Raw genomic sequence first — 13,990 nt, 5'->3', positions numbered from 1 at the left:
ACGGTGTTCCGTGGAGCCGCTGACAGAGCCACGTCCACCGTGGGCCCATTTCGTGTTCTCTTTAGCATCCACGCGGGTCTCGGGTGGACTTTCTACAGCCGTCGTGGCGTACCCTGCTTCAGCCAGATGCAACTCCGGCAACCTTCGTATCTCAAGTGGCTCTGACGGGGGAGGGCCAGCTCGGGGGCCGCAGGAGCCCTTGGCAGGCGCGGCTAGTTGCGCCTGGTCCCGCGAGGCTGCTTCCCTCCGCTGCACGGCGGCCTGCATTTGAAGCGCCCTTGTTGCAGAGCTGGCGCGCTGAGCACGGCGCCATGAAGGCAGCAGCCCTGCACTGACCGTGGGTCCCGGTGTGCGGAGCGGCCCACGTGGGGCCTCCCTGTCCTTGGGGACGTGGCCCCAACCTGGAGCTCTGTGGGGTGGCTGTGGCCCGTTCTGCAGGGGAGGCGCCCGTAGGGTCCTGTGGCAGCATGGCCGGCGAGGGGTGCGCCACGCAGGGTGGGGCGGTGTCAAAGTGCACTCTGAGGTAGCGTCCGTCTGGTGGGTGCTTCCCTGGGCGCTTACGTGGGCGTGGTAGTGTTCTGCAGTGGGAGGCCAGGGCCGGGCCTTCCTGGCTGTGGGAGCGGCCTGAGCCAGGGCCCGGGGAGGAGAGGATGCAGGAGACAGAAAAGCCCTGCCCTGCGGGGCCTGCCTTCAGGGGTGGGGGAAGGCCGGCTGCACAGTGGGGGTAGACCAGGTGCCAGGGGAGTGCGTGCCTCAGGGAGGAGGCGGGGTGGCCTTGGTTCCTGGATTGCTGCTGGTGGGAGTGAGGCTGTGGAAGCGCTAATATGGGATGGGGAGGAATAGGAGCCCTGATCCCGGCAGTGGGGACAGCGGTGGACCCAGGGGGCCAGCCACTGTGTCACTAGGTGGCCAGCCTGTTGTTACCTTCTTGGGTGACTGATGGTGATGTCATTGTTCGGCTGGACATAGACGGCAGGCAGGTGTGAGGTGCAGTGTTTGGGGCAAAGCTGTTTTCGGTCGTGCACCTGGTAGTGTGAGGTGGCGCGTGTGTGGCGGATGCTGGCGGCGGTCAGGAGAGAGTACTGCCCCAAGTGAGACGGTGGCCGGCTTGTGACCTCGGGTTTGGGGGTGGCGGTCAAGGGAGCACCTGGCAGGCTGCAGGGACTGGGAGAGGGAGCCAAACAGGGGTTCAGCAGTGAAGGGGGCCCGGGAAGGGGGCCCGGGGCTCGTGGCAGCTGCTGGCAGGCTGGTGGAATCGTACTCCTTCGGCGTAATATTCAGAGACATCCTTTGTGTGTGTTTTCTAGGTTTTCTGTAATAAACACCTTGTCTTTAGGAGGTGTATGTAACACACAGCTCTAATAGTTTCAGGTCCACAGCCTAGCGATGCGCTGTTGTGAAATGGTAACATCTGCCACCGTGCGTAGCTGTAAACTAGTTTTTCTTGTGATGAGAACTTAAGATTTAGTCCGTTGGCAGCTTTCCAAGATGCAGTACAGTGTCAGCCACCTCCCACCCACCCCCCTCCCACCCCCCTCCCACCCCAGCTTCTGGTGGCCGCCAGCCTGCTTTCTGTGTGCGCGAGCACACGGGGCTTTTCTGTGTGAGGGAGAGATTCACTGTAAACGCACTTATCCCCAAGGTATGTATGCAGAGACCACTGGGGTTGGCTGGCCTTTTGGCTCAGTGATCGCCGAGTCTGCGCGGGGCCCAGGGCCATGAGCACTGCAACAAGCAGCACGACCGCCCCTCCTTCCAGGGGCTGGTGCTCGGGCCACTGTGTCACTGGGACCTTGCCGGACCAGTGCGCCCTTGGTGGGCATGCGCAGTGGGTATCGGTATGGGACAGCTTGCAGGCCTTCTGGCCTGGGGCCTGAGGGGCCCCTGTTTCTGCATTGGCTCTGTGGGGTGGACAGGTCTCAGACCACGCCATGGGCGGCGGGGCGCGGTGCTGTCTGATGTGGGGGTGGAGCTACATTTAGTTTCCTGGGAACTCCGCACTTCTCCGAGCCCCCTGCACCGCCTGGGAGCATGGGGGTGGCTGAGAGGGGCCGGGGTGGCTCAGTCACCAATCCTGCCATGCCTCAGGCAGCCTGGATCAGACAGGGGGCGGGGGGGGGGGGGTGTGCGGCCTCGAGTGATGACTGCGTGGAGCAGTGGGCGGGCTCCCGGGGAAGCCTGTGGCAAGATCCACCTGCTACCCGCGAGGCTGAAGTCGGGGGAGGTGTGTAACAACCTGTGGTTGTAACGTTTTTCGTTTATTTATTTTATGCTGCTTATGACGCTGCAGCTTTACTTCTTTTTCTGCTCTGGTGCCCCCTCACCCTTCACTGTGTTGTGCGTAGCTGCCCCACCCACTGCCCCCGACCTCCAACCACACGGGGTGGGGGTCGGCTTGCCCAGCCACTTTCTGTCAGAGCTGGCACCTCGGCATGGGGTCCTCGCCCGAACCGGGAGGACGTCTCCGGGATGCGCAGGGCGGACCACCTGATGGCCAGCACCCTGAAGGCTGGCAGCCCTGGCTCGGGGCCCTCTTGCTTGCTCACGTCTGCCGTGTTGCCAGGGGCTGGTTTCCGTCTTCCTTCCCCCACAGGGCTTGCCTCTGTGCTGATGGTCGGCCCTATTATGGAGTGGCCGGGCAGGCCTTTTCTGGTTCCTGGGGTGTCCCAGGGCCCGGCTGGCAGTGGGACTGCATGGCCCAGCAGCCTGTGGGTCGTCAGTGACCACCGAGGACCTCGCTGTCCAGGGCGGGTCCAGGCTTCAGAGCCGGGCTGGCCACGAGTAGGCCCTGTATTGTCTTGGATCTAGGGTTTTCGAAAACGTTTCTTTCTTTCTTTTTTTTTTTTAAGATTTTATTTATTTATCTTTAGAGGAGAAGGGAAGGAGAGAAACATCAATGTATGGTTGCCTCTCATGAGTCCCCTGTGGGGAACCGGCCTGCAACCCAGGCGTGTGCCCTGACTGGGAATCAAACCATGATCGTTTGGTTCGCAGGCCTGCGGCTCAATCCACTGAGCTACACCAGCCAGGGCTGGAAAACGTTTCTTGACCTGTGCTGTAAAGGCAGCCCAGACAGAAGGGGTGGCCCTGGTCTCAGGGACCTGTGTCTTCGTCCAGGCCTTCCACTGCCTGCCTGGCCTCGTCTGTGACCCTGGCCCTGGCGGAGGCCCACCCTTCTCTCACACTGAACCTCAGCTTTGCCCCGTTCATTGCTGCCCGCCTTCCCCTTCCCAGTGGTGGCGTTTTAGTGGGGGTACTGTGGGGAGGGAGGGGCTTCTGTGAGGGTCCCCTTCAGGGCGCCGTCCTGGGTGGTCTCTGCCCCGACCGCCCTGCGCTGCCCGTTGGTCTGGGCCTGTGGCCGCCGCCCAGTGCGCGCCTCCGTGGCGTTCCGGCGCCGGAGCTCTTGCTGCCCCCAGACTCATTCACCGGGTCTCCTGCCCGGGACCCCTCCCGCTGCCTGGCCGGGTGGCATCAGGAACTCCCAGGCTGGGCCTGAGAACACGGCTGCCGGTGCCCAGCACTGCCCACCGGTGACGAGTGGGTCTTCCGAAAGTTAGTTGTCCCAGACTGTGTGATTTCCACACGACGTGCGTGGGAATGTTTGGTTCTATGATGGAGACAGGACAGGCTTTTGTCATTCAGGTGGAGGGTGTGGACTCGGACCTGCTCAGGGTGTATTCGAGTGATGGTCCCTGGGCGCTGGGGCCTTGCTTGTGAGCCCCTGCCATGGTGCGCCCCTTCCTGGGCACCTGGGCCAGGGAGGGGCCTTTCTGGTCCGTCCCCCTCTGCCCCTGCACCCCCCTCTGCTCCTTCCTGAGCCCTCCCTCCCTCTTGGTGTCTGTGGGGACACCACTGGCCCACCCCACGTTTCGCCCACTTACGTGCACATGGCAGTGTTCTCGGCGCGTCCGCCGAGGGCACAGCTGTCTGCACTGGCTGGGTGAGAACGTCTGTGACACCTCGCCCGGAACCCCGGCCCCGGCATCTCCGGTCTGCCTTCCTTCTGCAGGTCTGCCTGTTTGGGACCTTCCCCCAGATGGAGTCCTTGTTCCGTCCCTCGTGCCTGGCACCTGTCCCTGAGCATCACGGTGGCGAGGTTCCTCCCTGTTGTTCGGTGCCAGTGCTCCGTTCCTTGTTCAGGGTGTGGACGGGCCTCATCCGGTGGACACGGCCGTCAGCCTGTGCCTTGGGACTGTGGCCACGTTCTTGCTCTTGTAAAGAACGCTGTGCAACTTCCTGTGTCGGTGTGCGTTCATCTCTCGTGGGTGTATTCCTGGGAGTGGGGTTTCAGGGTCAGGTGGCAACAATGTGGCCTTTTGCGGACCTGCCTGCCTGCTTTCCGAAGTGGCCGCCTGACTTTCCTTCCCATCAGCAGCACACAGGGTTCAGTCTTCCAGTGTTCTCGTCCACACTTAGATACGGGCTCAGTCTTTGCCGCCCTGCAGGGCGTGGGGTGGCGTCTCACTATGCTTTTTGTCTGCGTTTCTCGGGGAGGCAGGGGTGCTGAGGTGACTTTGGGAAGAGCGCTGTGTGCAGTGTGAGAAGGGTGGGGGTGGGGGGCTGAGAGTTACCGGAGGAGTGTCCCCAAGGAGCCAGCCGCTCTGGGAGCCGGGCCCGCGCACAGGTCGCGTCCACCTCTCCTCGCAGAGCCAGACAGGCTGCTGGAAGCCCCGCCCAGCTGGCAGGTGTTCAGAAGGCACAGCCGCCGGGACAAGTTGGGAGAAACGCGCCGTGAGGCGGTCCCATCCCGCGTGCGGGGCGTGCTGTGCGTGCTGTGCGTGCTGTGCGTGCTGTGCGTGCTGTGCCTGCTGTGCCTGCTGTGCCTGGAGGTGGCGACATGGCACCCTCACCTGGCGGGTGCAGGTGTTTGGCTCCACGAGGATCTTACGGGAGCATGGCTGTGTGCGTGGTCCCTTGTGGTCCCTCGTGGCCCCTCGTGGGCCCAAGGGGCGTGGCCACACAGGTGAGTGCAGCGCACGCACCTGTCCCTGTCCCCCCAGCGCAGGGAGCAAACTATCACTCCCGGTGCAGCCCCTGTGCTCCGGTCCTGGTCCCGGCTCCGGATCTGTGTTCTTCGTGCGTGCATGTGCGTGGGGTAGGACCTCTGACCGCTCCCGCGTGTGTCCAGCCACGGCAGGCAGCGCCACTTTCCTTTGTAAGAGCTTTCTGTGCGTGCCGTCGCCAACGTGGGTGTTTGACTCGCTGTCGGTGTCCTGTTGGCGACTCTCCTGTCCTGGTTCCCGTAGCTGAGGCTTAGCCGCTGCTCCTGTGGGCCATGGCCCGTCATGTGTCCCTGTCCCATTCACTTGGTCACGCTGTTGTGAAGGACGCCCAGATGCTTCTCAGACCGACTGCAGACCCTGCCGCCCCTGGCCCCTGTGCGCTGGAGCAGGCGCCAGACGAGGTGCCGCGGTGCTGGTGCAGAGGGAGGGTTCGGTCGTGGGTGTGACTCAGTGCCCGTTCCACGTGGCCACGGGTAAACCTCCGGCTCACGAGGCGTTGTGGGCCACTCTCGAAAGTTACCAGTCACTGTAGTGCTTTCATGCAGTGTGAGTTACTGGGCGTTTGGTGGACGGTGTGTGTTATAAGACAATTTCATGATCTGAAATGGGGTAGCTGCCAGTTATTTTCCTAAAATGGCTTCAGTTCAAACCTGTTTTTCATTTTAGCTAGCAGGACCAAGTAAAAATGAAATAAGATAGAATGAGGCTCATTTGAGTCTGAGGGTGAACTTCGTTGGAGCATCTTCTGCTCCGTGAACAAGCGGCGTGCCCATGAAGCATTAGTGAGTCGGGGCTGCGCGGAGGGCGGCCTGCAGCCTGTGATAGTGCAGCGGACGCTGTGAGCACGGGGTGCAGATGCGGCGGCAGCAGGCCAGGCGCCCCCTCGGGCAGCCCGTCAGAGCTTCCGGACGTCCTGCAGGAGCGCGGGTTCTCGGGTGGAGGGGCCGGCCCACGGTGGGCGCTGCCTGCGGGCCCCTTGGCGGCGTTCAGCCCGCAGCCGTACAACAGCCCTCCCCTTTCACGCCCGCTCTCTCTCCTGCTCTGGGGTGGGGCGGCTGATGCTCAGACAAGTGACCTGGTCGACCCCAGACCAGCTTGCATCTGCTGGGGGTTGGACTTGAACCCAGGCCTTTTGATTCTTAACACTGGAAGTCTGCCTACCAAGGTCAGGGATGCCTCCTTGAAGTTTCCGGGAAGGGACCGTAACTGATGGGTTGTGCTTGATCTAGGCAAGCTGACTTTATGGCTGTTTTCTTTTATAAGGAAAACTCATGGTTTCCGTGGATCAGGAATTCAGACCCGACAGCGGGAGAGGCATGTCTGCTCCGTGTTGTCTGGGGTGTCCCTGGGCCTTGGCCGCCAGCTGGGACCTCAGCTCACCTGTGCATCTTGCACGTGGGCCTGTCTGTGCGGCTGGTTTGGGCTTCCTTGGAGCACTGGGCTGGGGTCCAAGAGAGACCCCAAGAGAAACAGGTAGAAGCTCTGTTGTCTTTTAAAAAAATCACATCTGCATTGAGATTCACATATTATTCATCCTTTTAAGTTGGTGTGCAACACCATTTACTCATTTAAAGTGTTGGATTCAGGGGTGCACTCGTATTTGTGCGCCCCAAAGTGGGGCGCCCCTCCTCGCAGTTCTGGAGCATGTTCGCCCACCCCTTGGGGAGAGGCCCTGTGCTCTCCCGCCTCCCGCACTTTGGGGCCTACAGATTCGTTAGTTCTAGGACATCTTAGGTGGATGAAATGTGACTGGCTTCTTGCACTTTGCACATATCAAGGTTGGTTCCTGTTTGGTGTGTGTCGGCTCTTCGTTTTGTGGCTGCGTGGGACACCGTCGTGTGGGTGGGGCAGGTGCTGTTTGTCCGTCTGCCTGCTGACAGCGTGGGGCTGCCTCTGCTCTTCTGGCGTCAGTGAATGCACAGCCCTGCGTGGGCGCTGCCCTGCCGGCGTCAGCGCGGGCGTGCGGCTCCTGTGTCCGGGGCATCCCGGGCAGCGGGGCCCTTTGGGTTGCGGGCCGCTGTGTGCATCCCCTGAGCCACACCAGCCAGGGCCAGGATTGTTAACTATTTTGGGGTTGTTCCTTGCGAGTGTGTAGAAATATAACCAATTTTCATACATTTATCTTGGGTCTCAAAACCTTGCTGAATCTGTTTTTGAGTGTGGTTCTTTTTTAGTGGCTTTCTTAAGGTTTTCTGTACACAAGATCATGGCATCTGCCCCGATAGTTTTACTTCTTCCTTTCCAACCGGAATGCCTTTCCTTTCCTTTCCTTTTGCCTCATTGCTCGGGGCGGAACCTGCAGCACCGTGTGGAGGGGCAGCGGGGAGAGCAGACGGCCCGTGCCCCGTCTCCGGCCGTGAAGGGCGGTGTGAGCTGCGGGTTTTGTGGACGCCCCCGGTCAGGGTGGGGACGTTGCCTTCCCCCCCTGGTCCTTAGGGCCTCAGCATGCAGGGGGCTGAATTTTGTGAGACACCTGGTCTGCGACCACTGAGGTGATGGTGTGTTTTTTCCCTTTAACGTGCTGTTTTGTGGCAGCTGATTTTGGTTGTGAAACTAGCCTTGAATTCCTCGGGTGAATCCCACTTTGTCACGATGTGCAGTTTTTTCTAACCGATGGCCCGTTTGGTGTGCTGGTGTTCTGTAGAGGGTTTTCACGCATCTGATTATGAGACGTCTTGGTCTGCCGTTCTCCTCTGGCGGTGTCTTTGGCTGGGAAGTGTCCCCTCCACTTCTGGGCTTTAGTGGGGTTTCTTGAGAATGGGTGTCAGTTCTTCCTTCCGGACTCGTTGCGCTTGGCCAGTGGGGCAGACCCTCCGGGCCCGGCCTCCTTGGGAGGCGTTCCAGCGACTAAATTCGGTCTCTTCGCAGTGTTATGTATCTGTTTAGGTTTTCTTTGTCCCCATTAAATGTTGGTGGCTTTTGTCTTCTGGGAACCTGTCCATTCATCTGAGTTACTCACTTCGTTGGTCACGGCGTTCTTGTAATCTCAGTTGTTTCTGTAAGGTCGACGGTGATGTCTTTGCCTTCATTTCTAATGTCAGTGATTTGAGTCTCTCTCTCTCTTAGTCCAGCTGAAGATTTGTCGGCTTCGTTCATTTTTTCCTTTGCCGTTTTCCGAGGCTGTATATTTCAGAGGTGACCAGACCAGTGGCTTCTCAGTGACCCCTGAATGCCTGCTGAGGTTCCTAGGAATTTCGTCTTCTCTGTTGGTGGGTGGTAGGTGGGCGCCGCCCCCCCCCCCCGCGGCCTCCCCAGAACAGCTCCGCCTTTGTCTGTGCTTCGACGTGATGGTCCCTTTGAAACGTCGGCTCACTGCTAGCACCCCTCTCACACGTTAAAGGACACCCACAGGACAGCAAAGCCGAGGCTGCCTGTGGTGACACTGGACTGAAACCGTGTGGACGTGTGCAGAATGCGTGACTATGGCTGAGAGACTGTGTGGCTTCCGCGCAAACACAAACCCTTGCAGGGGTTACAGATGGTGAGTCAGGCTGGCCTCCACCCTGAGGAGGCGGGGATGAGGACCGGGGACAGTCTGGCTCCGGGTGAGACAGGGTGCTGGGGCTTGGTGACAGGCACTCTTGTGAGGTGGTGGCCTTGGTGCACCCAGCTGCCTTTGTGACCCACCAGCAGCCTGGCCTGCGTTAGACCCCTGCGCTTCCCCTCCCTCGTCTCCTCACCCCTCCAGCTCTGGGCCCCTCACTCCTTGGCTCGTGGCCCCGTTCTCCCTCTCCAGCCAGCGCTGCAGCATTGCTCAGAGTCCCCTCCACGGGTGAGGCTCCCTGGGAGCCAGCCAAGGCTGTCCCCCACCAAGGAGCCACGAGTGGGCTGGGTCCACCTGGGAGTTGGGTGAACCCCGAGGTTTGTGTCTGTAGGCACACCCACAGAGCCCTCTTTGCCCCGTGAGTCGACACAGTCACAGGTTCTAGGTTTGGGGTGTGGCGTCTTTGAGGGGCTGACCATACCACCTACGTGACAAAGGAGTCCTCTGCTTTCGGGAAGGTGCCCCACGTCAGTAAGAAAAGGGTGAGTGCCCCCTTGGAACAGGGCCGCAGACCACGCAGCAAGTTCACAGAGAGACAGTGAAAGTGAGCAGAAAAATTCGAGCAGTGTCCCCTCACTAACCCTCGAGGGGACACACCCCTGCATGGGGACCCGTCCCTTCCACCCAGCTGCGGCCTCTGGGCAGGCTGCCAGGGGTGGGACCGTCCTGCCACTGGCCTCGGTGCCAGCAGCCACATGGGTGCATCTCCCATCCCAGGCTGCCTGGTTCTGGGACCTTATTCCCGCGTGGGCCTTGGTTGTGGGCAGCGGTCTGTCCCCGGAGACGTTTGCTGCCGTGTTTACAGCCACAGACGATTTTACGCGTGTGCACGTCTCCCAGTCGACTTTGGTCACGTGAGCCCTGCCACATTGCGTGGCGGGGGGTGGCGAAGGGAGCGGGGGTCCTGGAGTCGGCTCTCACTCTGTGGNTGTCAGGGGTGGGACCGTCCTGCCACTGGCCGCGGTGCCAGCAGCCGCATGGGTGCATCTCCCATCCCAGGCTGCCTGGTTCTGGGACCTTATTCCCGCGCGGGCCTTGGTTGTGGGCAGCGGTCTGTCCCCGGAGACGTTTGCTGCCGTGTTTACAGCCACAGACGATTTTACGCGTGTGCACGTCTCCCAGTCGACTTTGGTCACGTGAGCCCTGCCACATTGCGTGGCGGGGGGTGGCGAAGGGAGCGGGGGTCCTGGAGTCGGCTCTCACCCTGTGGTCACGGCTCCCGGAGCCCACGGGTGGGGATGCGGGAAGTGCCAGAGGGCACGGGGAGCCGTGTGCCCTGTGCCCCGTTGCTCTGCTTTGAGTTTGCCGTGCTGCTCCTGTGCTTCTTCAGCAGTTACGTGGTGCGTGGGGGTGAGAAGCGCACTTCAGTGAGCTGAGGCTAGAAGGGGCACCGGGAAGCAGCCATGACGTGTTGTCACCGAATGAAACCGGCAGGCTTCCGAGTGGAGGGCAGCCGTCGCCGCACACCGGATGGTCCGTGTCTGTGTGCACCGTCGCCGCCTGAGTGGGCTGGCCTGCTCCCTGTGTGGTGTCTGGGGGGCGGTTCCCCGGTGGGCGATGCTGCCCTCAGAGACCTGCACTGTGTTTGTCCCTCCCCGCCCTCTGTTGTGGGCCCTATAGTCTTCCTGCGTGTTTCTCCTGGGGGCATAGTGGCTGTGGAACCCCAGGTCTTGCGTCTGTGTTCCAGGCAGGAAGAGGGAAAGCTAGGGCCAGGCGTGTGTCAGCCGTAGTGTCTCTCGTCAGGCAGGGAGGGCCTGTGTGCGCTGTGCCAGCCTGCACAGGCACGTGGCCACCCCGCCCGGGCGTCCCCAGGAGGAGGGTGTGGGTGGCTCGCTCTCTGCTTTGTTTCCACCTCTTGCCCATTAAATGCGCTCTGGGGAGAGTGAGACTATGTAACAAAACTGTTAGTTAAGCCTCGGAAAAGTGGTGTTTGTCCTTTCCATGCTCTGCTCTGCGTTCCGTGTTTAGATCGGAGTTTAGATTGGACGGTGTAGCTGCGAGTCTCCCGATGGGCATTGTGGTCAGTGTGCTGTCCCCCCCCTCGGCACGTGTCCATGTGCAGAGGCTGCTGGGAGTGCCCCCATGGCTGGCGGCTCCCGGCAGCCTGTCGCTGTGGCTGGTGCAGGTGGGGTTGGGGCCCCTGCGTGGGGCCTGCTCCAGGGAGGGCTGAACGCCTGCTTGTTTGCGGGCTGTGGACTTGTATGGGGCCATTCATCCGCCCAGACAGCCAGCGGGCAGCTCGGGCTGCTGACGGGGCGTTGCCTCCCTCAGGCTCCTGGGTTTTTCAGCCGGTCTTTCTCCTGAGTTGGCGGTGGGCCCAGGGGAGCTACGAAGAAGCTAACGTGTCTCCCCTTTCTTTTCAAACAGCATCCAGCATGTGTACGGTGCCCAGCACCCCCCTTTTGACCCACTGTTACATGGCGCGTAAGTGAAGCCTCACTCTCCTAGGGGCAGTTGGCCTGGGCCTGGCGGCTCTGGTGGCCTGCCAGCCCCCTGGCATTCCTGGGTGGGGGAGGGAGTGGATGTTGGTTCAGCAAACGTGTGTCGAGCGCTGGCTGGAGTGAGACACTGCTGCCTTGTCCGGCGTGTCCCCTGTGCGGAGGCAGACTTGGAAGCCACGGCTCAGAGCAGGGCTGCCTGTGTAGGGCACACGGAGCTGGAGCCCCCTGCTGGGGGCTCCCTCACACTGCAGGGCCCCCTGCTCGGCTGCCTTGAGCCCTGCTTGGCCCTGTGTTGGGCTCCCCCACCAGGGGCGGGCAGGAGGGCCGGCTGGCCTTGCCCCAGAAGTTACAGGACACAGAGCAGCTGATGTCACTTGCAGGCGCATGGTGGGGGTCTGGTAGCCCCGTCCATACCCCCAAAGGCTGTGCTCTGTGGGCGGTCCCTCTGCCCAGAGCTGCCTCCGGAGGGTGGCAGGGATCCTGTGACGAGAGCGGGTCTTGGCCAGGCGAGGTTTGGGGTCGGCCTTCTGCCCCAGCCAGAGCTGCTCAGCGGGCTGCTCCCCGCTCCCGTGGTGAGTGCCCGGCGGCTGTGCCCGGTCTCTCTGGCTGGCTGGGCTGCGTGTGCTTTCTCCGCGCCCTCCCACTCCAGTGACACCGACAACCGTGCTCCTCTTCCCCGGGGGGCTCCCTTGCATCGTCTGTCCGGTGAGACCGCCTGTGCTTTGCAGCTTGCTCAAGGCCACGCCCAAGGTGCCCCCCACGCCTGTGAAGGCCAAGAGGGTCAGCACCTTCCAGGAGTTTGAGAGCAACACCAGCGACGCCTGGGATGCCGGCGAGGACGACGACGGGCTGCTGGCCATGGCGGCCGAGAGCCTGCACTCCGAGGTGGTCATGGAGACGGCCCGCCGCGTCCTGCGCAGCCACAGCCAGCGGCAGGAGCAGCTCAAGCGGCAGGAGCCCCCGCCCGTGCCCGACGGGGACCTGCGGCTGGTCAAGTCCGTCAGTGAGAGCCACACGTCCTGTCCCACAGGTGGGATGGGGACATGGGCTGGTGTGCGTTTCTGCAGAAGGAGACGCTCCTGCGGGGGACGGTGGGGGCCCTGCCCTGCAGGCCCTCAGGGTTGTCGCCCAGGTGGCTCCAGGCCTTCCCAGGCAAGAGGAGCCACCACGCTCCTCTCTGTACCCCCGGCTGAGGGCCTCTCCTCCAGGCAGAGTGGCAGGGTGTGTGGCCCTCCTGGGCTGGGTGCGAGAGGGCCACCATGAGTGCTGGGGCCTGGGGACCCTCCCCCCGTGGGCAGGTGCCGGTTGCTCCAGGGGGCGTGTCCAGCTCGGGGCCCGGACAGCTGCCTGCCCAGAGGACTGGGGCTTCCTTGGCATCTTCCCGCGGGGACGTGCCCACGCGGGTGGGTGGGGCCTCTGGGCTTCGTCCCAGTGATAAGTCCCTGGGGGGGCCTCTGCGGCTGCAGCCCTGGAGACCTCTCTCTCGCTGCTGCTGCTCCTCCTGCATCGGGGGGCAGGGTGGGGCTGCGCAGGTACCCAGGAGCCTTGCGGTGGGCCGGTGCTGTGCCTAGGGCTGCGGGGAACCCTCGCACAGTCAGCTTGCCGCCTGGTGGCTGGATTCTGAGACCTGGTACCAGCACCATGGGCTCGCGGGAGGGCCCCTCCTGGGCCCAGGCAGCCGGCTCCTCATGGGGCCTCGTGTGGTGGGGAGCGGGAGGGGCAGCCCGGCTGTATCCTGACTCTTCCCAGGGCACTCATCCCCTTGAAAGAATCCGCCGCCCCCTGGACTCCCATGACCTCATCCTGATCACTCCCCAAAGTCCCCTGTTCTGGGCCCCATCACAGGAGGGAAGTGGGACTCTTTCACAGGAGTTTACAGGGGCACACACTCAGCTCCTGACACATGTGGTATGTGCTTTGGGGAGCTGACTGGAGGTGGGCTTGGGCTGCCTCCCTCTAGTGGCGTGGAGCCTTTGGGCGGCCGTCTCTGGTCAGGGCCAAGTGAAGGGCAGCTTGTGCCGAGAGAGGCCTGGTGACCGTTCACTGCCCTTGGCCTCCATGTCCCTGGAGCAGGTCGTCTTTCCTTTGCCCTCTGGACAAGCCTGTCGTGCGCACTCGCAGTGACGGTGACAGCCATCATCCACCAGTCACTTGCCGTGGGCAGGTGCCTTAACAGCCCACATCATTGCTTAGTTTGTTGACCTCACAGCAGCCTGGGCAGGGTTGGCAGCAGGGGTGCGCAGGGGGTGCAGAGAGGGCTCACGGCTGCCGGACCACACCCGGTCTGGGGGTTCAGGCCCAGGGCGTGGGGCCCTGCTGTCAGCCCAGGGCCTGGCCTGGCCTCACGCATCCCTGGCTCTGCCCCCAGGGGATAGGTGACAGTGTCTGGGACAGTCTGAGCTGTCCCACTGAGGGCAGGACCCGGAGGCCAGGGATGCGGCTCCGCCCCGCTCGTGCCCAGGATGGGCCCCCAAGGGGAACCGCTGCCGGCGCGGGTACAGCGAGGCGGGTGAGACCGCTGGAGCCGGCTCTCGGGTTGGGTGCCCCCGGTCCTCTTGGGAAGCCAGCCCCAGTGGGACGGGATGCGTGGGCGTCTCCACGGTTTCCCACTCCCTCAGGTCAGCCCTGGTGTCACCTGGTTCTCGCACAGGGAGCCCCGTGCATGCGTGCTACCTGGCACGCCAGCAGGGCGGCACATGTGTGGGCGCTGCCATCCCCATGAAACAGATGGGACTCGGGGTTCGGGGTACATCAAGAAGCGCTCCGGGGTGGGAGCCCCTGTCTGGTCTCCTTGAGGAGGGCCCAGGAGGAGTCTGGGAGGCTCCCGAGGGAGTTGAGGCTGTCCTGGCTCAGCGGGGGTGGAGGCCCAGGCCTGGCCCGCCTTTGCTGGGGGTGGGGTTCTGCCCGCCAGGCCTTTGCCCTGGAGAGAGACCTGCTGCAGGGCTCACCTCCACCCCTGGCCGGGATGGGGCTTCACATGGCTCCCGTGTGCGTGCTGACCG

The 13,990-nt window shown here is 62.6% G+C and overlaps 1 protein-coding gene across 1 annotated transcript in view; it reads left to right on the top strand.

Moving 5' to 3' along the window:
• The window catches only part of TBC1D22A (TBC1 domain family member 22A), a 115,175-nt gene that overhangs the window by 3,784 nt on the left and 97,401 nt on the right, over nucleotides 1-13,990 (top strand). The window contains exons 2-3 of the mRNA XM_037049308.1: nucleotides 10,915-10,971; nucleotides 11,717-12,018. Coding sequence (XP_036905203.1) covers nucleotides 10,915-10,971; nucleotides 11,717-12,018 — 359 coding nt within the window. The remainder of the gene's footprint in view (nucleotides 1-10,914; nucleotides 10,972-11,716; nucleotides 12,019-13,990) is intronic.

This window comes from Sturnira hondurensis, unplaced genomic scaffold (assembly GCF_014824575.4).
Source record: "Sturnira hondurensis isolate 20B ecotype Veracruz unplaced genomic scaffold, ASM1482457v3 Scaffold0000780, whole genome shotgun sequence".
Taxonomy (NCBI): domain Eukaryota; kingdom Metazoa; phylum Chordata; class Mammalia; order Chiroptera; family Phyllostomidae; genus Sturnira; species Sturnira hondurensis.
The sequence above is the reverse complement of the archived record's forward strand: the minus strand, read 5'-3'. Positions and strand labels throughout refer to the sequence as shown.